General features: G+C 38.7%; 1 protein-coding gene across 8 annotated transcripts in view; it reads right to left on the reverse strand.

Moving 5' to 3' along the window:
- Positions 1–222: 222 nt before the first annotated feature.
- Positions 223–21,877, reverse strand: part of CYRIB (CYFIP related Rac1 interactor B) — a 114,018-nt gene continuing 92,363 nt past the window's right edge. For all 8 annotated transcript variants that reach the window (XM_024741212.1, XM_024741207.1, XM_024741210.1 and 5 more), the window contains 8 exons: positions 19,784–19,889; positions 13,602–13,738; positions 12,137–12,214; positions 10,019–10,135; positions 9,031–9,110; positions 7,288–7,414; positions 5,773–5,843; positions 223–957 (listed from right to left, as the gene is read on the reverse strand). In XM_024741212.1, coding sequence (XP_024596980.1) covers positions 894–957; positions 5,773–5,843; positions 7,288–7,414; positions 9,031–9,110; positions 10,019–10,135; positions 12,137–12,214 — 537 coding nt within the window. In that variant the 5' untranslated portion in view covers positions 13,602–13,738; positions 19,784–19,889 and the 3' untranslated portion in view covers positions 223–893. The remainder of the gene's footprint in view (positions 958–5,772; positions 5,844–7,287; positions 7,415–9,030; positions 9,111–10,018; positions 10,136–12,136; positions 12,215–13,601; positions 13,739–19,783; positions 19,890–21,877) is intronic.

Genomic DNA, 21,877 nt, shown 5'->3' on the forward strand with positions numbered 1-21,877 from the left:
TTACTACGTCCATACAAGAGTAAGTCAAGGAGAAAAGTCAAGTATGGCAAGATCACTAGTCTTACTGCACTTAGCAAGATTTTAAAAGCAATTAAAATGATAAAAAAGAAAAACCCAGCCCTGCCTGGAAAAAATATGTAATGTGTATATACATTCCATAAAAATATACATGGGGAAATCTCTAGAAGCCTAAAAACAAAACACCAGTAAACCAAGCCACACTTAGAAAAATGAAAGCTGATTTTTATTTTATCAACAGCCATTCTTTAAACATGAACATGCATACGTAATATTCTACGCACACATCACAGTTTTTAACATTAGTTAATAAAGGTTAAACACACAACATACATCCTTACAAAAAAAGTCAAAATGCAAACTTAAAACTTTAAACAAAAGTCTTACTAATTTAAAAAAAGTTTGTGTTGGGTACCATTTGTACAACACAGTTAATTTAAACATTTTCATTTTGGCTGCACATGAAAAAAGCGGCAGTAGAAAATAAAGTCATTGAGGGTTTTTAAATAGCAGAATAGGCAGTTTTGCCATGCAGGAGAAGCAATATTAAATATTAGTTTTCAAAAAAAATCCACATTTAAAAATATTTAGTTCAAGTCACAGAATTTTTCTCAGTAGAGACCCCAATGCAATGCATAATTAGCTGCCTTAGATGGCCTGTTTGAAAGGACAACATCCCTTCAGAGTATAACTTTACTGATTTTGGCACAGAAAAGAAGTCTTAAGAACAAGAATATGATTAAAAAAGAGGGAGAGGAACAGAGGAAAGAAATAAAAAGCAGGAGTAAATGAGATAGTAACTGCAATCACTACAAGCTGTGCATTCTCAGTCACTGCAGAATACTGTCTTCCGTCTACAGCTTATTCCAGAGCTGTTATTGCAGCATGGATTTAATCTGCTTGGAGGTAGTCTCATCATTCAAATGTTTTGTTGTGTACCTAAAAGGGAAAAACATCAATTTCAGGGAGTGAGCAAACAAACAAACATAACCTGCATCAGGTTCTACGATTATGGTAAGAGAGGCAACTGGCCAGGCAATCTTCTCTCACAAAATTATGCCTTTTCATTCCAGCTTTAACCCTATTCAGGTCCTGCTAGCTTATGCTCCTCTCACCTTTTAAACAGAAGACCCAATGGCTGTTTAACTTATTTAGAACTACCTTGTTGAAACTACCTGGTTAAATTCTAAAGTAACTTCTCACTCAGAGAAAAATAATTGCTGTCCTGTATCAGGGGTTGGCAAATTAGAGCCCGTGGATCAGATCCAACCCACCACCTATTTTTGTAGGGCCTGTGAGCTAAGCATATTTTTACATTTTTAAATGGTTGGGAGAAAAAGTCACAAAATAGTATTTCATGTTAACGTAGAAATTACATGAATTTCAAATTTCAGTGTTTATAACATTTTACTCTAACAGAGCCATCCTGATTCACTTAAGTACTGTCTACGGTTACCTTCTTGCTACAACGGCAGAGCTGAATAGCTCTGACAGACAACACGTGGTCTAAAAAGCCTAAAATACTTGCTTATTCTTTGGTCCTTTACAAAAAGAAGTTTGCCAACCCCTGTTCTATTCTGTATTTAAGACAGTTCAACTATTTCAGTTCTGTCATATCCCAAAATGTTTCAGTTCTCTAAGTGCCTTATTTCCAGGCAGATGTGCTTTGTTTTAAATATGTAAATGCAAATTAAGAACCTAAAAAAGAATCACTAGGAGTGATTATTATTTTACGAGAAGGTTCACCATAGGATTCTTTTTAATGGCAGAAATTCAATAAGCAGGCCTGCTGCGTGTCAGGCACTGTTCCAGGAGCTTACCACCTAGCAGAGGGAGAAAGATGATAATACACTACCCCTACAGAAGGGGTATTAGGAGCAAAGGAGGAAAGTACTGGTGGGGCCTTAGAGACAAAGAAAGACCAGGTCACGCAGACACTACAGGCCACAGCGAAGCGTTTCGAGATTATTCTGAGGTTAATGAAAGCCAGCGGAGGATGCTGAGCAAGGGGGTGATGTGCGGTTCCTCCCCGGTTGCTGAGGGAGAAGCGCAGGGAGAAGGAAGAGCAGGGACCAGCCGGGGGCTGGGAAGGCCCAGTGACCCAGGCTTGCACCGCATTAGGAGCGATGCCTGAACGGGGGGCACATTTTGGACATAATTCACACAGAACATTAATGCTGGATCAGTCAACCTGGTTCACAAGCATTTCACATATCTTTAAGAAATGTATCTCTTTAAGGAGATACACACGGATGGTCCCTCTGTGTTAAAGAAATTTAAACTCAATTCTCGTCAGGTTCATTTCAAATCAATTTAAAAACTGAAGAAAGTACCTCAACTCAAGTGAATCCTTAGAGAGGTAAAGAGACAAATATGTGCTTCAGTAAGTCTGTGATATACCCTACAATTTTACTCAGAGGTCACCTCCATACTGTTCTCGTATTACAGAACAAGACACCAGCCTGGCACATAACAGGTACTCAATTAATATTTGTGGAAGGAAGACAAGAAGCTAAGCAGCCAGCCTGAAATAAAACTCCATAAAGGAGAATTTTTACACTAAGTGGTAGGTGATGTAGCAAAGACTTAACCTTTCTGTTTTATTTCCCAAGTGCAGATAACATACATATCGCTATACATCATCCCACTGATGTCAGGAAGTAAGAATTTCCAACATCCATTCCTTCATTTCTGTTGTCTCCATCGCCTTTACGGAGCTGCACAGTGGGAAGAGCCAAGTAACAGGCACGACAAAACGTCAAGGGCAGAGTAAAGCATGACTACTCAGCAGTGGACTGTGCCCGTGCAGGAGTGCTGAGCGCCTTCCTCTCTACCCAGATACGAGCTCTCGCTCCCCGCGAGGGATGTGATCCGAGCCTCCTGGACAGAGCCAGTCCAGAGGCATGTCGCATCACCATCACACTCTTATCAAGAAAAGGCCAATGGCATCTAACATACGTGAAAATAACGTATGAACATGTATGGTATTATTTTACTTTATGCATAAACACAAAGTCCTTTTCCAAGTGCATATGACTTTTCTACTGAAGAAAAGCAACTATTATTTACCTTTCTTTTTAAACTTAATGAAGAAGGCAATTATCTAGCACTGAACCTAACTCCCAGCTCTAGCTTTCATTTTCTGTCTCTTTTTTAATCAAAGGCACTTGGTTCCATTTCCCCACCTGTAAAATGTAGACATGGCTCATTGCTTTCTCTTAAGCACATAGTATAAGCTGGCGGGAACTGTATCATTACCACAGAAAAGCACCCAAAATAGGCAATGTGTATATATATGCAACTACACTCCTATTTGAAACTTGGCTCTGAGGAAAATGATGGAGTGAGCATCTCTAATAAATAAGCTATTCACTAAAAGAAAATAATGCAGCACAAAAGTGTTCCATTTTGTAGAGGCAGAACTAACAGCACTCGCACAGCACTTTGGGAATTCCAAAATGCTTTCTTAACAGCATCTTCTTTGCTCTGAGTGAAGCAGATTAAGCGTTAGGTTGGTTTAGTCTGAGCAGTGTTTCTCAAAGTTTCAGCATTATCTACAACAGACAGGGTGTTTATCAAATGACGTGCCTGAGCCCCACCCCAGACGTAATGAAGAGACTCTGTGGAGGTGGTAACCTGGGAATCTGCATGTCCCTTTCCATCCAGATAATTCCAAAGTACACTGAAGTTCAGTCTCATGGTACACCTAAGGCTCAATGATGTAGCACCAAGTATATGGGATTTCAAGAATAAAATCCTGAATTTGAAAATAGATTCCAATGCTTATTATTAGCTATATAATCTTTAAGCCTCTCAAGAGCTTACGGTAACTACTGCATGATGGAGATACCCCCAACACCCCATGCCCACCACCTACCTCACTAAGCTGTGGTTAAGATTCAATAAAGCCACAGACATGAAATTGCATTGTAAATGTACAGTGACATAAAAATGGTACTCATTATAACCACTACTACATAGCAACAAGTATACTGATAAACTTTACAAAACCTCCCAGGTGAAAATTAAGAACCAGACACAGAATATGTGTTTCACTATGAATAAAAACAGTTCAAGAGTTCTCTCTGCAACAACCTTTTCTTTTCTGATTTCCATTATACGTTTGGAAAGAAAACTGAAAACTGACAGGTGGCTCTCGCCTCAGTGGTGCTTCTCCTCCTCTTTCCCTCAGACACAGATCGCTGTGTGGGAGACTTCAGCACCCTTTCACTCACCGCCACCGCCCTCCTTTGCCTTACACCAAACTACTTTTACACTTTGAAAAATAAAGGTAAACTCTGAGTTTTTAAATTAATGTTTGAAGCACAGTCCCTTCAGGGTAAAGAAATATGTAATACTAAAACCTCTTAGACCTCTATTACCTCTTACTTTAAAAAAATGTCCTGTCACTTGCTGGCTTTGGAAGAGTCTAACCAATCCGAAAGAAAGGGCCTGGGAGAAAAATCAGGCTGACTGGGACACAGGGAGTCCTCAGAAAGGGACCAAGTAGGAAAGAGTCACACAACCATAAATATTGGTAAAACCAATGAGAAATCTCCAGAGTAAAAACTTCAGGTTTTTGATAGGCTCACGGTTGAAATAATTTGACATTATAAGCATTTTGTTGTTGTTGTTATATCACGTTCCTTAAGCGTTTGGTGTTCATTTAGAATACATCTCCTTTATTCAGCAGTCACTGCTTGTAGAACACTCTTCATCATCTTAATAAAATAATGTCATGGTTCCACTCAGCTGAAATACACATCCTAGATTTTGCTTTATGACTTACCAGGTGACGAAGTATCCAAAAGGAATAACCATCTGTTTTGCTCACAAAACGTGTGGGGAATATAATACAAAGTTGGAAGTCCTTTTATTCCATTATGTCAGCTACAGTGCACTGCAGTGAAAAGCAAAGACGGCCTACGACCTCAAAAAGTCACTAAATGACTATTTCTGCATTCGTACAATTTTTGTGTTCAAACACAAAATAATCAGGTAACAAGCAAATCATCTTTTCATGTTAAGGAAGTTACACTACCAATTAAATATCTGTAGTCAAGATATTATAATGTGCTGACATTTTCACTTAAAAATATTACAGGATTCTTAGGAGCTTCAGTAACTAAATCAAGTAAGTCTAAGCTGAGAAGACATCAAATAATGACTACTTTATTTTCATTGTAAGAAATATTATAAGAAATGCACAAAAATAATAGAGATCTGTATTATGAACATAGCAATGTAATTATACTATATTAAGGGAAAAGAGTCAGGTATTAAACAGATTGTATGGTATTATTTTGTAAAAAGATAACTATTATATAGAGCTATGACTATATACAAGTGTTTAAAAAAGAAAAACTCTGGAAGGATATATACCAAAATGTTAATAGTGGTTTATTTCAAAATGGCGAGGTTTCATTATTTCCTTCTTTTTCTTTAAATTTTCCTGTTTTCTGAATTTTATTTACAATTATTTTCATTAAAAAACAAAAAATAAGCAATCCTCGCTTCAAGGGGGGCAAAAAGTGAAAGCCAAACTCTTTAGCAAAGAAATGAAGCTGCTATTTTCATTTACACACACACACACTTATTATAAAAATACTGTTACCAATATCTGAAAGCAAGATTACCAATAAGCAAAATGAGATCTTCACATTTCTAACATTTATATTCATGTGTTAGTCATATTTTGAAGCACTTTCTTAATACATTTGTTCTATACATATATACCTTTACATGTATACACACCTGAGAGCATTGAGAAGACCTTCTACACTATTAGGAGGCTGGTCCTTAAGAACTTTGATACAACCTTTCATCTAAGTAGAAAAGGAAATGGAAAAGGTAAAACATCGATTTTTCATCTAACATTCATTCTCAAAATAGTTAATACTTAAACCAGCTCCATAACTATGCACTCATGAGAAATTACACACTAGAAATGTCAAAATAATTATTCTTAGAATAGGGGAAAAAAATCTACCTAAGTGTTATTTTCAGTTTGTCAATCAAACAAAACTTTTTGGGAATCAAATCAGACAAAATGAAGCACCACCCACACTAATGGGAAAACTAAGGGTTTACTAAAGGGAGGACTTCCTGGAAAAGGTGTTGAGTAGCCTTTTAAAGGACAGAATGGACACACTTGTAAGGAAAAAAGACACCTTCCAGGTAGACGAACCCCATGACAAAAGTAATAAAGTTCATCACATGCAGAGGACAATATTTTGCAGGGCCGAGATGACTCACACAGGGGAATTTACAGAGGGCCTCGAAAGGCAGAAGGGCTCATTTGGAACTGACAGGGATGGCAGGAACTCATTACAGGCTATTTTGAAAGGGAGCAACTCAATGAAAATGATCTGTAAGGAAGATGAGCCTGATTATCGTGAAAAAGCATAACACAGTAGAAATACCACAGGCTTTGGAAGCCATGGAGATGTGGGTTCGGAATCCATGTACCATTCACTAGCAATTATATTACAAACCTCCCTAAACTTTACTTCTCTGCTAGTACAGGGAAAATAGCACCTATATCCTAAGGGTATTTTCAGAGTTAAATGAGAGAACAAATGTTCAAATTCCTGGGACACAGTAATCACTCAATAAATGTTGACTTAGTTCTCTTTACACAGAATAGATATGAGCGAAGGCAAGAAGACTGCCTAGTCATCAGTAGTCTACGTGTGAAATGCAAAGAGCCTGAAGCCAGCTGTCAAAGGATAACTGGAAGACAACTCTCAGTAAACTACAGGCTATAACTTTTATGAGACAGGTGTGAGAGCGAGGAGAGAACTTACGAAGCAGAGAAGCCCAGGCTACAGCCACAAAGCACTATGACTGGGAGGAGGAGGGAAAGATGCAGTCCTCAACTTTTTGCACTGAGGCACCTCGACTGGCTTTTAATATACCTTTGTAAGTAAATCATTTAAAATGGGCTTTGGCCAAAGGAATGAAAGGATACAATAAAAAAAATTTTGTCTGATTATTTATTTACATATATTGCCAAATATGCAGAAGTATCACTTATCAGTACTGAGGAGATACTTTAAAGGACAGTACAGTTATCCTTCATTCATTCTATTCCATCTCTATATAGGCTATAAGAAATACCACAACAGAGAGGAAACCAAAATCCACTATTATCACAAACTATAAAAATAAATTCTGTGACAGAGTGCAGCTTGCCAGCTCTTTAAATAAAAACCTATGGTTTCCACTTACGGAAATTATTGGTAATTATATAAAACAAATATAACTTACATCAATTTTTGAAGTTTTGGCAAATGCTCCCACTGGATGTACGTGGTCATAGAGTATTATGACGCCTACCATTACCCTCAAGCAGAATGACACTGTTTCTTCATTTGTAAATCTGCTTCTGTATTCCCTGGAGGATAGAAAAGATATGGATGGATGAGGCACATCACAAACTCATGAGCTGACTGATGCTCTAAGTTGTATTCTATTGATATGTAAAAGGGACGCTAAGCTTATAGCCCCACCTTCTCTGCAATGAGATTCCCAGAGAAATGACGGGGGTGGAGCAGTTATCACTTACATATTCTGGTCTCTATATGCACGTTGGTATATTACCCCTTCTGCTTAGCGGAGATGAGACAATTTTAGAGGAATCAAAAGTGGCCCAGGGACTTCCCTGGTGGCACAGTGGTTGAGAATCCACCTGCCAATGCAGGGGACACGGGTTTGATCCCTGGTCCGGGAAGATCCCAGATGCCGCGGAGCAACTAAGCCCACGCGCTACAACTACTGAGCCTGCGCTCTAGAGCCCTCGAGCCACAACTACTGAGCCCACGTGCTGCAACTACTGAAGCCTGCACGCCTAGAGCCAGTGTTCTGCAACAAGTGAAGCCACCGCAATGAGAAGCCCGCGCCTTGTGATGAAGAGTAGCCCCCGCTCACCATAACTAGAGAAAAGCCCGTGTGCAGTAACGAAGACCCAACGCAGCCAAAAACAAATAAAAATTTAAATAATTTTTTTTTTTTTTAAAAAGTGGCCCGAAGTAAAAGTTTGGGGATGGGTGCTCTGAAAGGCTGTCACCAGCAATATGATGAAAAAGCTACTAGCTTAACAGAGAAAGTACATTTGCTATTTAGGGGCTAAGCTGATATAAACACATTATTGTGTTTACTGGATTTTAATTTCCTAAAATTCAATTATACTCTTCTCTCAAATGGGAAAAAGGAAATAGCACTTTTGTCTACATAAAAGGCAGCATGGCACAGCAGAAAGAGTCCAGAACCAGAAAGGAGACATCCGAGCACACGTGTGAGGTCAGCTACTGTGCATGAGCCCCTCCCTTGCCCAGGACCTTACTCCCCTAGACGAGAGTGGTGATAATATGATGGCTGGCAGCTGCCCTCTTACTTCATAAAGTTCTCCAATAAGATGAGTATATAACAGTGCTTTGGAAAATAAAGAGCTCCACAAAAACTAAAGTTATCTAGCAAAACCATATATTATTCAGGAACACAGGAGGAATTCTTTCTGCCTGCTGACAGGAAAATCCAGACAGAACACACTGTGGTACATGTTACAAATGGCTTGAGAGAGAGGAGAAACCCAGAAGAGAATTTAGGTGAGTGTTGGGTTTAAAAAAAAAAGAAGACTGAGACCTAATATTGGGAGAAAGGGATAAGTAGAACAACTCTAGCCCTCTAGGAAAAAAGGGCAAAATTCTCTATGAAAAGGGAATGATAATGTTTATGAGAGGCATAACCAGACGTGCTTTTAAGCTCTTCCCCTACTCCCAAAAGCACCCCAAAATCCCTATTCTGAAGAGTCTGACACACCTGAAAATCAAATGTACTTTATATGTTTAACTAGAACTTACATTAAGCTGTCAAATTATTTTAGTTTTGTTCATATGTTAGCATTACATACTTGGGATACACTTAATTTCCACCTTCCAAATACAACTTATTCACATCTGGACAATCATTTCAACAGGACTGTTCAAGTGAGGAAGATCAGGGGATACTCACGGTGTTTCAAGCATGACTCTGCACACACTAGCCATGGTGCTTAGACAATCTGTGGTATTTTCTATTGGTAAATTTTTATTCTGTAAAAGTGTATGGAGAACAAAAAAAGTAAGAGTGACAGTTATTACTCAAGAAAAATTTTAAATCTAGCAAAACATGAAAAATTAGCAACTTTAAAATTTGGTCCCTACTCTTAATTTTGTTAAAAAATGCACTAGATTCTAGGTACTGTTCTAAGCTCTGAGGATACAGCGATGAGCAAAAGAACTACAAGCCTCCTTTCTCCCAAGAAGCCCTTACATTCTAGAGCTGAGTGGAAACAACCACAATACGCAGACAAGGCCTCATAGCCACAAGGTACTTGGATTTGATGCTACAAGTACTGGGAAGTCACTGGAAACATTTTAAGCAGAGGAAGGGAATGTGGTTTATGTCTTAAGAAGATTACTTGGCTGCTCTTTGGAGAAAGGACTGCAGTGGGTCAAGAGTGGAAGAAGTAAGAACAGTCAGAGCAGGAATGCAGAAATGCAAGTGAGAAGTGGTGGGCTGATCTAGAGAGGTAGCTAGAGGTAGCAAAGGGTTAAGTTTTCAGATTCAGGGTATATCTTGTAAGAAGAGCCAGTAAGACTGCCTTGCCTGATGGAGTGGATGTAGGGGGTGAGATAAAGGAAGCAATTCAGGATGATAATCCTTAAGTTATCTGCCTGTACAGTGTTACTGTTAGTTGAGATAGGGAACACTGGAGAAAAGGCGGGATTGGGAAAAACAATCGAGACTTCGGTTTGGTCATGGTACTGCTGAGGTGTGGCTTATACATCCAAAGGGCGACTGCAAACAGGCGGTAGATGTGCACACATGGGCCTCGGGGAAGAGGACCAGACCCCGTGCACGAACTGCATCTCAGTCTATCAGCTTAGATGGTCTTTAAAGTCATGGTCTCGCTCAGATCATCCTATCTTCAGACAGGCAGAAGAGTAACAACGCTTACCTCTGATACAAATTTTGTTGTGGCATCACTTAAGGTTTTCAGCATTGGGGTTGCCTCAGCATAAAACAAAGACATTCGATTTGCCAATTCATTATTTACTTCATTTTCTCCTTCTGCCTGTGTGGAAAATAAAGACACTTGATATCAGCTCATAAGTCATGAAATAATATTATAAAAGAGCCTAGGCAGGGTGCCCATCTAATGCTTGTTAAATTAATCTAATAAATACTCTTATATTTTAGACCCTCAAATGTACACAATACTTAAATACTCTTTAAAAATAAAAAGATTAAAAATAATATTAAGCCATTTTAAAAAAGATTAACTTTTTAAAAAATATTTTAAATGATATTAAGCAATTAAATAAAACCTTGATGGGCTGCCTACTGTATACAAGGGATCATCCTAAATGCTACGGAGGATGGAACGATGCCTAGGACATCGTACCTGCCTCTATTAGGAGCACATAAGTACCCACACAGCAGCCACAATAACATGCTAAGAGACAAGGGATGAAAGGGGGGGGAGGGGAAGACTAAGTTAGACTGGAAGAAACTAAACTGGACTCATGGAAGAGTTTTTTTGTAGGTGATGACGGGCAGGCACACAAGGTATTCCAACCAGTCAGGCGGAAGAGCATGCTTTCAAATGCTTGGTAGAGTGTAAGTCAATGTAGTCAGTGGAATAAGGGACAGCAACTACTGAAAGAAGGGCTGGAAAGCAAAGCTGGGGTAGGACTAAATCCTAGCTTAAGTGAAATCCTAGCTTAAGGTCATATTTTTCTTCTATATGTAATGGGGAGCCACTTACAGTGTCAAAAGAAAGGAATAACAATTCAGTCAATCTTCTAAATAAATTTAACTAATGGTAGTGGGCAGATTGTACCAAAAAGAGACTGTATGTCAGAAAATGCGTTCTACAGCTATTATAGAATGGTTGCCAAAAAGAAAGTGGGTATTAGGCTCTCAACTGGGATAGAAGTACAAAGAGATGGAAAGGGGGGCAGTGAAGAGATGTGAGAGAGATGTCACTTGACAACGACTGGATTTACCTATAATTATTGAGAGCAAAAGACAGTACAAAGATGATTTCAATGCCTTTGCCCTTGATGCATGACAGGATGGCTATAATAGAGGATTGGGTGATTTTATTTTATTTTATTTTACATGGTGAGTATGAAAAAGACAGATGATAAGGTCAGCCTCACAGAAGAAACCAGGCTATGCAAAACCAAACTAATGCATATACCAGAGGCTTCATGGAAAAGAAATCTTTCTTCCAATCCGGGCCTGTCTTAGAGCAACTACTTCATAAAATATTTATTCAATGGTCTCCTTTGGTTGTTTTTTCTTTTAACCTCTTATGCCACTTATCACTCCTTACAATCTTATATAGTATTTCTTTATTAAACTATCTACTTGAGGCCAGGCCTGACCCTAGGAATTTTCTATTTTTCATACCAATTAGCACAATATATTGATAGGTCCTCAAAATATCTAGAGAAAAAGATAGTATTTTCTTCATATTTAAGGTTTTACTTATGGCGTTTGACATCCTGGAGAAAAGGGTATTAAACAGCTTAAAATGAGGAGAAGTCAAGATGCTAACAAACCAGAAGAGATGCTATGCTAGCCAAGCAACAGGCACAGAAGCCATTTCTCACACAGCCATGTCAGACACGGACATGCTCGACGTCCAGGACCTCACTTTCCCATCCTGCCAGTGTTAGTATTTCTCCTGTCCCTGGTCAATTTCTCCCCAGGACTCTTCCATTCTAATAATATGGGGACAAATAACTCATAACCACTAATTCACACAATTTTTGTGCAGTTAAAATGAGAATACAAAGAGAAATCTTTAAGTATCAACATTATATAGGCAAAAAGCAATTTTACTGGATTAGTTATGGAATCAGGGCCTGGGTGGAAAAATAGGTAAAAACAATATGGTCTGCTACATTTTGCTCTTTCTTCCCACAGCTGTGGATGCCCATAATTACTAACTTTACTACTAGCTTTAGCTTTACCTGAATGAATGAATGCATGAGCAAAAGATTAAACTGAACAAATTGAGAGCTGAATTATTATTACCACCCTGTAATTCAAAGCATTAACTTACTGGAACATTATTAATCCTCATACGACTCAATGTTCTTCTATAATAGCTGAAATCATTCTGTATGGCAGGATTTGTCATCTAAAGGAGATATTTATGAAAGAAAAAGGTATTATTTACTAAATACAGTACACAAATTAAGCGAAAGATATACTAGTTATAATTAGTTAAGTAACATTCCCTAATTTGTAATATCATCCAATATGACTATCTGCACTTAAGTTACGTAACACCGTATTCAGTCACTACTGAACACAGAAGACCATGTACACTGTTTTCCAGTCAGTCAGTATACTTTCTTTCTTTCTTTTCATTAATTTCAGGTAATATACTAAAAGTCTGTTTACCAAAAATGATATTACCAAATAAACAAAAACAAAAAGGAATGTGTAGGCACTTATTTTGGGTTATTACAATAAAGTATATATAGGGTCAACAGGGCAATCTTCAAACAGACTAAAACTTTATATACAAATCATCTGTGCTCAAAGTATTAATAAAAGAGAATAATTGTCTATGATACAGTGTTGATAAAAAGCTGCAGTTAGGAATCCAGCTCTTCCACTTTCTAGACAAGATACCTGAGGTGCTGAAAAGTCAAAGGACCTGCTTCATAACTGGTTACTGTGCCAGAGCCTAAAGTGGAACTAAGGTCTCCTGATATGGAATTTAGTGCTTCTTTCTTTACACTCTCACTCCTTCCAGCAAAAAGGACATTTATAGGTAGGTAGGTAGGTAGATGGAAGGAGGGTGGTGAGAAAGAGAGAGGGAGGGAGATGGGTGAGAGAAAGAAAAAGTATCTTAACATTTTTATATAGAAGAATGTTGAAAAAAGTGGGGATGAGCAGAAAAAGTATATTAGAAAAAGCCAGTATTGTTGTTTCAGAGATGATTTTTAAAATGAAGTTAAATGAAAACTGATGGACTTCCCTGGTGGTCCAGTGGTTAAGAATCCGCCTGCCAATGCAGGGGACACGGGTTCAATCCCTGGTCCAGGAAGATCCCACATGCTGCAGAGCAACTAAGCCCGTGTGCCACAACTACTGAGCCTGTGTTCTAGAGCCTGTGAGTCGTAACTAGTGAGCCTGCGAGCCACAACTAATGAAGCCCACGCGCCTAGAGCCTGTGCTCCACAACAAGAAAAGCCACCGCAATGAGAAGCCCGCGCATCACAATGAATAGCCCCTGCTCGCCGCAACTAGAGAAAGCCTGTGCGCAGCTATGAAGACACAGTGCAGCCAAAACATAAATAAGTAAAATAAATTTAAAAATGAAAACTGAATATTGGGTAATTTGCTGTTTGCTATGTATATACCAAAAGGCCTGCGCAAGTGTTAAATCCGGCATTTTTGCTAAGGACCAGCAGGCTTTTAAACACATTTTGAAAAGGTCTCCAGGCATCTCCTCCTAGTGCTCTTTGAAAGACTCCTGATTTCCGTAACAATGAGGACCAGCAGAACAATCCTACCTTGAGTTCATCAAACCGGAGTGTAAAATGAAGAATTTCTGCAAACTGTTTAGCAAGAGCCTGCTCTCGCTCTAGATGCTGGGTAGGAGAATACGGGGTACTTGTCAAGGCTCCCAGAAGACCTCTTAATGCTGCTTCTAAAGAAAAAAAGATTAAAATGTTGTTTGTACCTGATATTTGTTTATTAAAACGTGAGCGATTTTTAAATGTTTTGACTTCAATTCCCATAAAAGTAAGGTCTCTTTAAAAGCCAGATTCTAAACGTAACACTCAAACTGAATACTGTTTACTAGAATAGGAACCCTGAAGTGACTAACTCAATTTCTGTAAACACAAATTCAAAATCATGTGGAATGTGAATGAGATACCCGGATCAAAGGACAAATTTTATATTATTTTCACATTCTACTGTGTTGATTTTTATGAAATGGTAACTGTTACTACAGCTGAGTAACTTCTTCAGGGGCACTGTGGCCACAGAGACAAATCGGTACATGGGTGTGAATGAATTACCAACTTCACATACTTTGAATATACTGTTTATTTATAAACACAAACTGCTTTCTTTCAGTTACTAAAGGAAACCAAATATTTGGTTTAATAATTAGCTGTCTTCAGTGTTTTAGAACTTGGTATCTCAGGACCATAATATAAATATTCTAATTTATTATATAAATAAAACCGTTCCTTTGAAACAACTGCTACTTTTGGAATGCCAGACGTAGCAGTTTATTTTATATTCCATTTAAAAATGGAAATACTGATTGCACTTCAAAAAAAAAATCACAGAAATCAAACTATTTCAGTTACAGAATCAGAAAACAATGGTAGATCCTATTCAGAGAAAACAAGAGCTTACAGAGTTAGACGGTCATCTGATGTTTATGAATAAGTGTTAGATTAATAAATATTTATTAGTGATAACAAATTTATGTCAGATCATCAACCTTTCACTTAAAAAATACCAACTCTACCGTTTATGAAGACCCAATTATGAACCAACGTTCATACTTACGCATTTAACCTAGTCTGTCATTTAACTTTCACCATCAACTGTGACATCGGCATTACAGATGGATAAACTGAGTTTCAGGTTAGACCCCCAAGGGTATAGCTCATAAATGCCAGGTGTTTCTGATTTCACAGCCCTATTTTTTCCACCATAATAAACTGTTTCTCACAAAAAGCGACATTCTAACTAGCCTTCTGCAACCTTATAAAAGATTAATTTACTGATCAGTACCAACAGTAAGTACTTCCTTATGTGTCTATTATATGGCAGGTACTGAGCTAGACACTATTTGTAATCCACACAGTAACTCCAAATGTCAGCTACTATCCTTTTCTTTATGTAAGTCAGAAAATGTACTGATGGTCTAACATGTGCCAGGCACTGGGGGAAGATGGAGATGGACATGCCCGAGGCCCACACAGCGCCTAATGATACAGAGAAGAGAGACAACTTACTATAGCTGGGATGTGTGTTAAGAAGGAGAAGGGCACGGCACCGTGGAAAGGTATAAAAACGGGACCTTACCTAGTTCAAGACTCAGGAAAAGTCCTCCCTGAATACATGACATCTGGGCTGAGACTGGACTGTGCACTAAGAATGAGCAGGAGTTTGCCAATAGGGCAGGGAGCCAGATCCTGAACTGAGAAGAGCGTGACACAGTAGAGAAACGCACAACAACCAGTACAGGGGAATGGAGAGGCAAGAAGGAGAGGAACCTAAGACTAAAACAACACGAGGACCATCTGTGTGCCATATTAATAAGCACCCTGGCCATGTCATCATAATGTCCCTGGAGAAACTATTTAAGCAGGGTAGTGACATCATCAGATTAGCATTTAATAACTCCACTTCATCTGCAGTGTGGAGAACACACTGTGGGAGTATGGATGGCTTCTAGAGGTGCAAGAGTGGATGTGAGGATCAATTAAAAGGAAAAAACTTTTGGCTCTTTTGAAAAATGGCTTACTTCTCCCACTACTCATCTCATGTGTCAGCATTAATATAAGTGGAAAACAAAGTTTGAGAGATGTGAGAACAGGAAAAACCATTTTAAAAACAAAAACAAAAAACACCAATACTGTTACAAGCTGTTAAAGAAAAAAGAAACTCTCATTTCCTGGATTTGATCCAGCCTCAGGGCGAAGTCCAGCATCTACAGTGCTCACCGCTCTGGGGAATGGGAGACACTCCTCAGCCCCACACTGAGTGGTGAGTCAGGTCATGGCTGACCTGAGATGGCCAATAACCGGGGAGAACTTCTGTCCGTGAACGGCTAAGTCCTCAGTGGCACATCTGCCATGAAAGAGAAACTCAAAATGATAAGGCTGCTTACTTGCCTTTGAAGCAGCTAGATCAGCCCGGGGCCCTCTGCTGATACAAGACAGTCCTACTAGACTACAGTGCCCTGCGACAAGAGGGGAATCAGAGACAGAGGATCTCAGAAGGTGGCTCCGGTCTCTGGCTGAGTTAGAAAGAAAGGGAGGTCAAAGAACAGATGATGTAGGGATTGGTCTCTCTGATGAAGCTCCTGAAACAAAATGATGTGGTTATGACTCTTACAAAAGGTAGACGACAAGGAGGAAATTAGTAGACTACTTAAGCCCTAAATTCTGGAAAGCATTAGCTGGTAAACCAGTGCAGAAGCCAAAGCTATGTAAGAAGGCTGCAAGGAAGAGACTGAATGGAGAAATAATGACAGATCAGTCCACAAAGTAGATCCAGAAGGGGAAACAACGGATGACTAGGAAGAGAAGGCTCCTTTACAGACAAGAGCCATATATTTGCACCTACTGCCAACCATCCACTATCAAAGAGCAGTCTTTGAATCCCCAGAAGAGAACCCAAAGGATATGGAGTGCGGGGGATCTGAAACAGCCAAGAGGTAATACCACCATTGTGGGCACTTCAGAACTTTTTGAACAAATTTTGATAAATTTAGCCCAGTGAAAAGGAGTCAACACGTTGGATAGACTCACTCACTATGACCCCTGGAGGTGGCCCCAATAAGCCCCTGGAACAGGAAGACTGAGGAGACACAAAGCAGTTTATGTACTGTCTGGCCTCAAAACCTTCACTCAGATAGCTGCCTCAACTGGGAAGGCCTCAGATTGAAACAAGCAAGTACAGGATGTTTCCCGTGCCAGCAAGGTTAAACCATGTTGGCAAAGCTCAGTGTCTTCCAAATTAGTCAAGTGGTCCCTTCCCTGTCCCTCTATAAATATGCAAACCAGCAAGGGATCAGGGTCCCTCTTCTGGAGTACACCCCATGGTTTATCTGTAGTGCTTGAACCAAGCAACCTTCTTGGAATTCTGAAGGACCATGTGCATCTTCACAGTTGTGCGGTATTCTGTGTGCTGTTTGTGGTGTTTATCCTCATCTCTGGCTCAACAGTGAGGTAGGAAGAAAAGAGACGACAGAGGTTAAGTGGACTTAAAGCAGAGGGTTCAACTGACTGGAGGTCCAGATAGGATACTGAAGCTCAGAGAATTTAAATGATGTAGCCAAGGCCACACAGCTAATAACCGCAAACAGAGGAATTCAAACACAGGCCATTATGCCTTGAAAGCCTAAAATCCATTATTATTGCTTCTCCTGAATATCCGACACATATTTGATATATCAGATGTACGTACTCATTTATCTATCACTTGCTCACTCATTCAACATTGAGTTCCTATCACATGCAAGCAAAGACATGTACCCTTGTCAGCAAGGAAACTGGAAACATTATAAACCAGGTTATTGGCCGAGAGATGAGGAGTAAACCACCAGATCTTAAATTTGTACCTTGTTCATACCTTTACAGAAGCCCTAGACTACACAATGAAGGTTCAAGGCTCCCACATGACAGAATAAAAAACTGATAGCTTTCTGCTATTACCTGTGTTACTATATCCTCTGCTGAAACAGAACCCAGCACCTGTGCCGAAACACACAACACTAGCCTGATGTAATTCCAGTAGTTAAAATATGAGAAAATACGTAAGCCTGATGGGTTTGGTCTATTTTACAATTATTATTATTATTTTTTTACTGGCAAATGCTAAGAAACCAAGATGAACTTGAGTAGGACCTGAGCGGCATCTAAAGCCATTTAACTTCGAAAGTGTCTAGGAATGAGCAGCACAGCAAAACCCTAAATAAGTTGTGAAGATAACTAAAATGGAAAGACCTAGGCTCTCTGAGGTTACAAAGCTACAGACTACGTAGATACTTGACTGAAAGAACTGACTGTCATGCTCGAGGAAAATAATTTATAATTCTTATTTCTAGTAAGAAAAGGACAATTTAGGGCTTCGCTGGTGGCGCAGTGGTTGAGAGTCCACCTGCCGATGCAGGGGACACGGGTTCGCGCCCCAGTCCGGGAAGATCCCACATGCCGCGGAGCGGCTGGGCCCGTGAGCCATGGCCGCTGAGCCTGCACGTCCGGAGCCTGTGCTCCGCAACGGGAGAGGTCACAATAGTGAGAGGCCCGCAAAAAAAAAAAAAGGACAATTTACACAAACGCTTCTATCTCAACTATTATTTGTCTTTGCATTTAACAGTGTATACTGCATCTAAGGAAAAATAGCAATTCTCTTACTTTTTTTTTTTTTTTATGCGTTACGCGGGCCTCTCACTGTTGTGGCCTCTCCCGTTACGGAGGACAGGCTCCGGACGCGCAGGCTCAGCAGCCATGGCTCACGGGCCCAGCCGCTCCGCGGCAATGCCACAACTACTGAGCCCTCGCTCTAGAGCCCATGAGCCACAACTACCGAGCCTGCACGCGGCAACTACTGAAGCCCGCATGCCTAGATCTCGTGCTCCACAGCAAGAGAAACCACCGCAATGAGAAGCCCACGCACCGAAACGAAGAGTAGCTGTGGCTCACCACAACTAGAGAAAGCCTGCACAGCAACGAAAACCCAACGCAGCCAAAAATAAATAAATAAATATTTAAAAAATAAAAAGCTCAAATTAAAAAAAATAATAATAGAACTTCAACTTTGAAGCAGAGGTTGTAAACACAAATGGCCAAGTAGCTAATATAAAGACATAAAGAGAGCAAGATATAAAAAACCAGGATGCAGTAGAGACCCACTGCAAACTAGAAAGTACACGCCCTAACTACTGGACACAGAGTCAGTTTGCCACTTAGCTTCGCCAATTGAGAGGCAGATCCATTGCTCAACTGCTGGCTAAGCTATTGATTTTTCCAAAGCAACCGAAGACTTAAAACACACACAACACATATAATTACCAATTTTAAAACCTGGCAATTAATCAGGAATGTTTAAAAACCATGTGGGCCAAACAAACCGTGTCTCAGGTCTAAATTTAGCTTACAAGCCGCCAGTTGACTTCTGTCTTACAGTACTGGTTTCCTTATCAAATTGTATGTACTCATTTAGAATATATAACACATTTTTATGATTCAAAAAGCAAAACTATATAAAAACACGTATCAAAAACTTAAACTGAAATGTTTCAAATTTCTGACACATCTATACCACTCCTCCCCTATGCTCCCAACTTCACAAAGTTTACATCTTTCAAATTACACAAGCAGCTAGAGAGCTACATCTTACCTGTTCTACCTCCTCCTTCTCCAAGAAAAAGAACTCCAATTTTGCTTATTCACTGTATTAAAGGCACAATTCTGATCTCTGAATAATTGTTCCCATGTGAGGGCAGAAGCAGATGGTCATGAATTCTTGTTACTTAATGACTCCCTCGATAACTTTGCATATAACATTAGCTTCCTATTTCTCATCTCGTACAGCTTTAGGTACATGAACCGATCATAATCAGCCATGATCTTAAGAACACAACAATCTAAATAACCCAGGAGACCTTGGATTAGTTCCCACATATGGGAAAGGATGTGCTATGGAGCTGGAGAGAAATTCTACCAAGCTGTTTCCCATAGTAGGACCCTTTAAGCTGCAAAAAATCAGAAATGTCCTTATGGAAGTCAAAATTTGTTGAGGAAAATGGTCTAAATAAATTGAACACCTGGTTGAACAGGATGATAGGAAGATTATGCTATAATCTCATAGTCTACCAAGCTGCTTTACTTATGAAACATATAAATTTAGCAGTATGAACATAAAATACTGTAAATAACTTCCAGTATCAGTAACTGTCTTTCTCACTAGGCAAGTCATAATGACAAAACTTTCAACTTACCTAACCTCTGAGAAAACTCATAAAATTTCTTTAATTTGCCTACTAGTGGAACAACTGCACCCCATGCCTTCTCTTGCAACTTCTCATCTGCTGGATGCTGGATGGCCTTCAAAATCCAAAGAATAAAAATAGTTAGATTTTTAAAAAATCACAACAGTATTATTTTTACATTAAAATATAGGTTTTGGCAAACACAGGAAACCCTGGTATAGTCCATGAAATTCAGAATAATGGACCCAGAAATGCTGAGAGTGGCCTTCTCAACTCCATGGATACTTTAAACCTATTATAATACATTCTTCGTTATTCTTGCAATGGATATGGAGAGATGGAATAAAAAATGACACAATGTATGTTTGTTAGGTATATTACGCCTTGATACTTTTTAGAGCCACAAAAAGAAACCAAAATGTTTCCAATATCACGGACAAGCTTTCTTAGAAATTCTGTTTTAAGGATTATTTTCGTAGAATAAAAGGAAACCAAAAAAGGCAGGCGATAATGAAATAAGACCCAATCTGGGAAAAGGCTAATAAACTTTCAATAATTCAAATTCCAGGGTCCAAACTAGTTTTTAAAAAGTTACCAAACACTTAAAAACCTAAATCAGCCTGAAAAATGTGATTCAGAAATTGTCACTTATCCCCTCCCTGTAACTAAAACTCTATTCTGGAATCTAAGTTTTTTTTAGGTTTTCCTGAGTGAGGTGAAAAACTAGTTTCAAATGTGAAAGGGGAGAAAATAAAACATAATCTAGAGACTCTAAAATAAACATGAATATGCTCTTTCTCTGCCCAGTCTTCCAAGCCATCAGGCAATCATTTGTAAATATAGAGGGTTATTCCCAAAGAAATATATTTTCTTGCTTTCGTCTTCCTTTTGCTTACAGATGCCTTTCTTCACGGTTTTTCCACACCTTGGTTTGCTTTCTCTAACATCTTCAAATGAGCTAAACACACCATCTGAAAGGTGAAACGCATAACCAACACCTGTTTGTAACATATCAGCAATCTAAATGGCACACTTAGATTTTCCCAAGACACTAGTACTCTGACTCCATCCATACAAAACCAAAAAATAAGACAGCAAAATAAAACGGAAGCCAGACAGATTTAGAAGATGCTTCAAATAAATTAGCTACAAACTAAATAAATGGGCTATACATTGTTTAAGCAACTTGCTTTATAAGCTTGCCATTGTATTCAAATTTTCTTGATTTTTTTATATAAACAAATAGGAGTCTGAAATGAATCCCACTTATATGACTATCTAGAAATACTGTAATGTTAAAGAAAACCAGACATTACAACATGTAACAATCCTTATTTCACACTGTATTAATGTGACTATTTCAAAGGGACTGTGCTATTATCTTGATGTATATGAAAAAATCCTTTTAGCCTCAAGTCCAGTCTCAATGGTTTCATATCAAGTAGTAAAAATTTGTTTATTACTTGGGAAATAAGCAAATAGATAGAATTTTAAAATTTATTTTCTTCTCCTCAGAAGTCTATCCAACCTTTCTTGCAAGGATCTAAAAATGATTTTCTAAATATCGGCTCATTCTCATAATATTAAAGTGCTCCAGCAAGTGTCACCCATTTTCATAACTGAATAGAGTTAACTATTTCCTTGGCCCTGCCTTGCCTGGATTTAGAACTGAAGACACTGTCTGCTCTTTTATGAAAACATTTTATGGTTCTCCTTATAATTCTGATTCTTTCTCCTCTCAGATCAGTTTTACTGCTGTTAGATAACATTTCTGGTACAGCACCCATCATAGCCCAACATGAAAAAGAGCACTTAAGTAAAATGTCAATGGTGAGGTTGTCATGGAGCAAATATTATAACTTTCATTTTCAAAAATGTTAAAACTATTATGGATACATCAAAACATTAGGGAAAGTTCTTATTTCCCTCTCTAGTGGTTTATTCTAGAGAGTAAGCTTTGTTTATTTAATAGATTATATTTTAAATCACATTTTATTCAATTTTAGAGTCATGTTTAATAAAGTACTATTTAAACAAATACATATATAATCCACATCATTAGCATAGTAATAACAGTAAACTCTCAGTCTAGGTTCTATGTGT

The sequence above is a fragment of the Neophocaena asiaeorientalis genome, unplaced genomic scaffold (genome assembly GCF_003031525.2).
Source record: "Neophocaena asiaeorientalis asiaeorientalis breed wild unplaced genomic scaffold, Neophocaena_asiaeorientalis_V1.1 scaffold177, whole genome shotgun sequence".
NCBI lineage: Eukaryota > Metazoa > Chordata > Mammalia > Artiodactyla > Phocoenidae > Neophocaena > Neophocaena asiaeorientalis.